General features: G+C 31.6%; 1 protein-coding gene across 1 annotated transcript in view; it reads left to right on the top strand.

Moving 5' to 3' along the window:
* LOC112510785 (zinc finger MYM-type protein 1-like) overlaps positions 1-683 on the top strand; it is a 1,899-nt gene extending 1,216 nt beyond the window's left edge. Inside the window, exon 2 of the mRNA XM_025116131.1 lies at positions 43-683. Within this exon, the coding sequence (XP_024971899.1) occupies positions 43-683 (641 nt within the window). The remainder of the gene's footprint in view (positions 1-42) is intronic.
* The last annotated feature ends 1,237 nt before the right edge of the window (positions 684-1,920 follow it).

The raw sequence follows: 1,920 nt of genomic DNA, 5'->3' as shown, positions 1-1,920 counted from the left end.
GTTTTGATCCACTTTTGAAGAAAATGTATTCTTTTTGTGAAGCAAATGGTATTAAGGCTTTGGATATGGAAGGCCGTTATTCAAAAAACGGAAGACAAAGGACCAACATCACCAATTGTCATTATTACAAGTTTGATATTTTCAACACTGTTGTGGACATGCAAATTCAAGAGTTTGGGGATCGATTTAGTGAGGTAAGTACTGAATTGCTAAAAAAAATAGCAGCTTTGAGCCCATGCGATTCATTTTCGCAATTCAATGTATCAGATTTCTTGAAGTTGAGTGAGTTGTATCCTCAAGATTTTAGTCATATGGAAAGGATCGCTCTTGAGAAACAACTTAACATGTACTATTTGATTGTGCGTCAAGATGAAAGATTTGCCAATTTGAGTGGTATTGCCGAGCTCGCTAGACTGCTAGTGGAAACAAAAAAGCATCAAACTTATCCTCTAGTCTATCGGTTATTGAAGCTGGCTTTGGTTTTTCCAGTTGCTACTGCAACAGTCGAAAGATGTTTTTCTTCTAKGAAGATTGTGAAGTCAGATTTGCGCAACAAAATCGGTGATGAATTTTTGAATGCTGCAATGATATGTACTATAGAAAAAGAAGCACTTCTCGCAGTTTCAAATGATGATGTAATTACGCAATTTCAAAAGATGAAGAGTCGTAGGGCACAGTTGTAAGAGGTAACTTTTTATCATTTTTGTATGAAATTGAAGTTAATTATTATTTTATTTTATAACGTGCCCCCTACAATATATTTTTCTGCGTCCGCCACTGAACAGATATATTTAGTACAACGAATGTACTTTATATATGAGACTTTTTAACGTTCATCTCACCAGAACTTTCATTCAATCATTGATAGCTTAAAGAAGTGTATCTATGAATGTTATGATAGAATAATAAATATTCCATAAAAATTGTGCAGTGTAGAAATTATAAAGCAACGAATGCTTCAAAATAAGCTCAATAAGATGAATAGTGTGGGCTACACAAATTTATGAAACTCGATTTATGATAAAAAAAGACTTAAAGGGGGGGGGACATATATTCTTCTTTTTCAATATCAGTATTCTCTAAATGAGAAACTGGTAGATTATGAGCTACGTGCCCAAGTGTTAATGAAACACTTATCTTTTGAGAGATAAATAATTAGTTGGTGGGGTTTTAAACAAAAGTTGTCCTGAGCTTTGCCTTTTTCAATATTAGTCTCGAAAGAATTGAGAACTAATAGATTTTACGGTTTTCCCGGATTATAATGGATAGATCAAGATTATGATATTCTTTTAATCCTATACACAAATCTCATTTAATTCTTTTAAGCTCACTTCAACTACCCCTTTCTTTTTCATTTTCAGCTCAACACACATATCCATCTGCAGTTAAGCTCACTCAGTATGGTTCTCCTCTTGGGTAGGGCTATCGGTTCTGATAGTCCATAGAGGTTTATTTGATAAGCACTCTGCCCCTCCTAAGATATTACATAAGCTCAATGAAGATGTATTCAATTAAGCTCAATTGATCACACGAGTTTGATCAAAAAGATATTGCAATTAAGTACATCATGAATTTTCTAGGAATTATTCAAAAAAATCAGATTATGTATGTAGGGAGAAATGAAAGAAGATTTGTAAGAACAAATTTACAGATATAGCAATCAAAGAATAATGAAGTATTTATCAACAAAGAATTATTTTCAATGTGTATAGAAAACAAAGTTAAATACAAATGAGTATATTATAATCGAAAATGAATTTTACATTTTAGAGATATGATAATAAGAATTTGAAGAATAGTTGAATCAGATATCAGAATTATGTATGAAGAGAAAATACGTAATTATTAACTCAATAAAATACCTGATCAAAAACAGTACTCGTTACAAACAAAAATAAAAATAAAATAATTTAAGATCAC

Source organism: Cynara cardunculus (assembly GCF_001531365.2).
Source record: "Cynara cardunculus var. scolymus isolate 2C chromosome LG 4, CcrdV1, whole genome shotgun sequence".
In the NCBI taxonomy this organism is placed as follows: domain Eukaryota; kingdom Viridiplantae; phylum Streptophyta; class Magnoliopsida; order Asterales; family Asteraceae; genus Cynara; species Cynara cardunculus.
The sequence above is the reverse complement of the archived record's forward strand: the minus strand, read 5'-3'. Positions and strand labels throughout refer to the sequence as shown.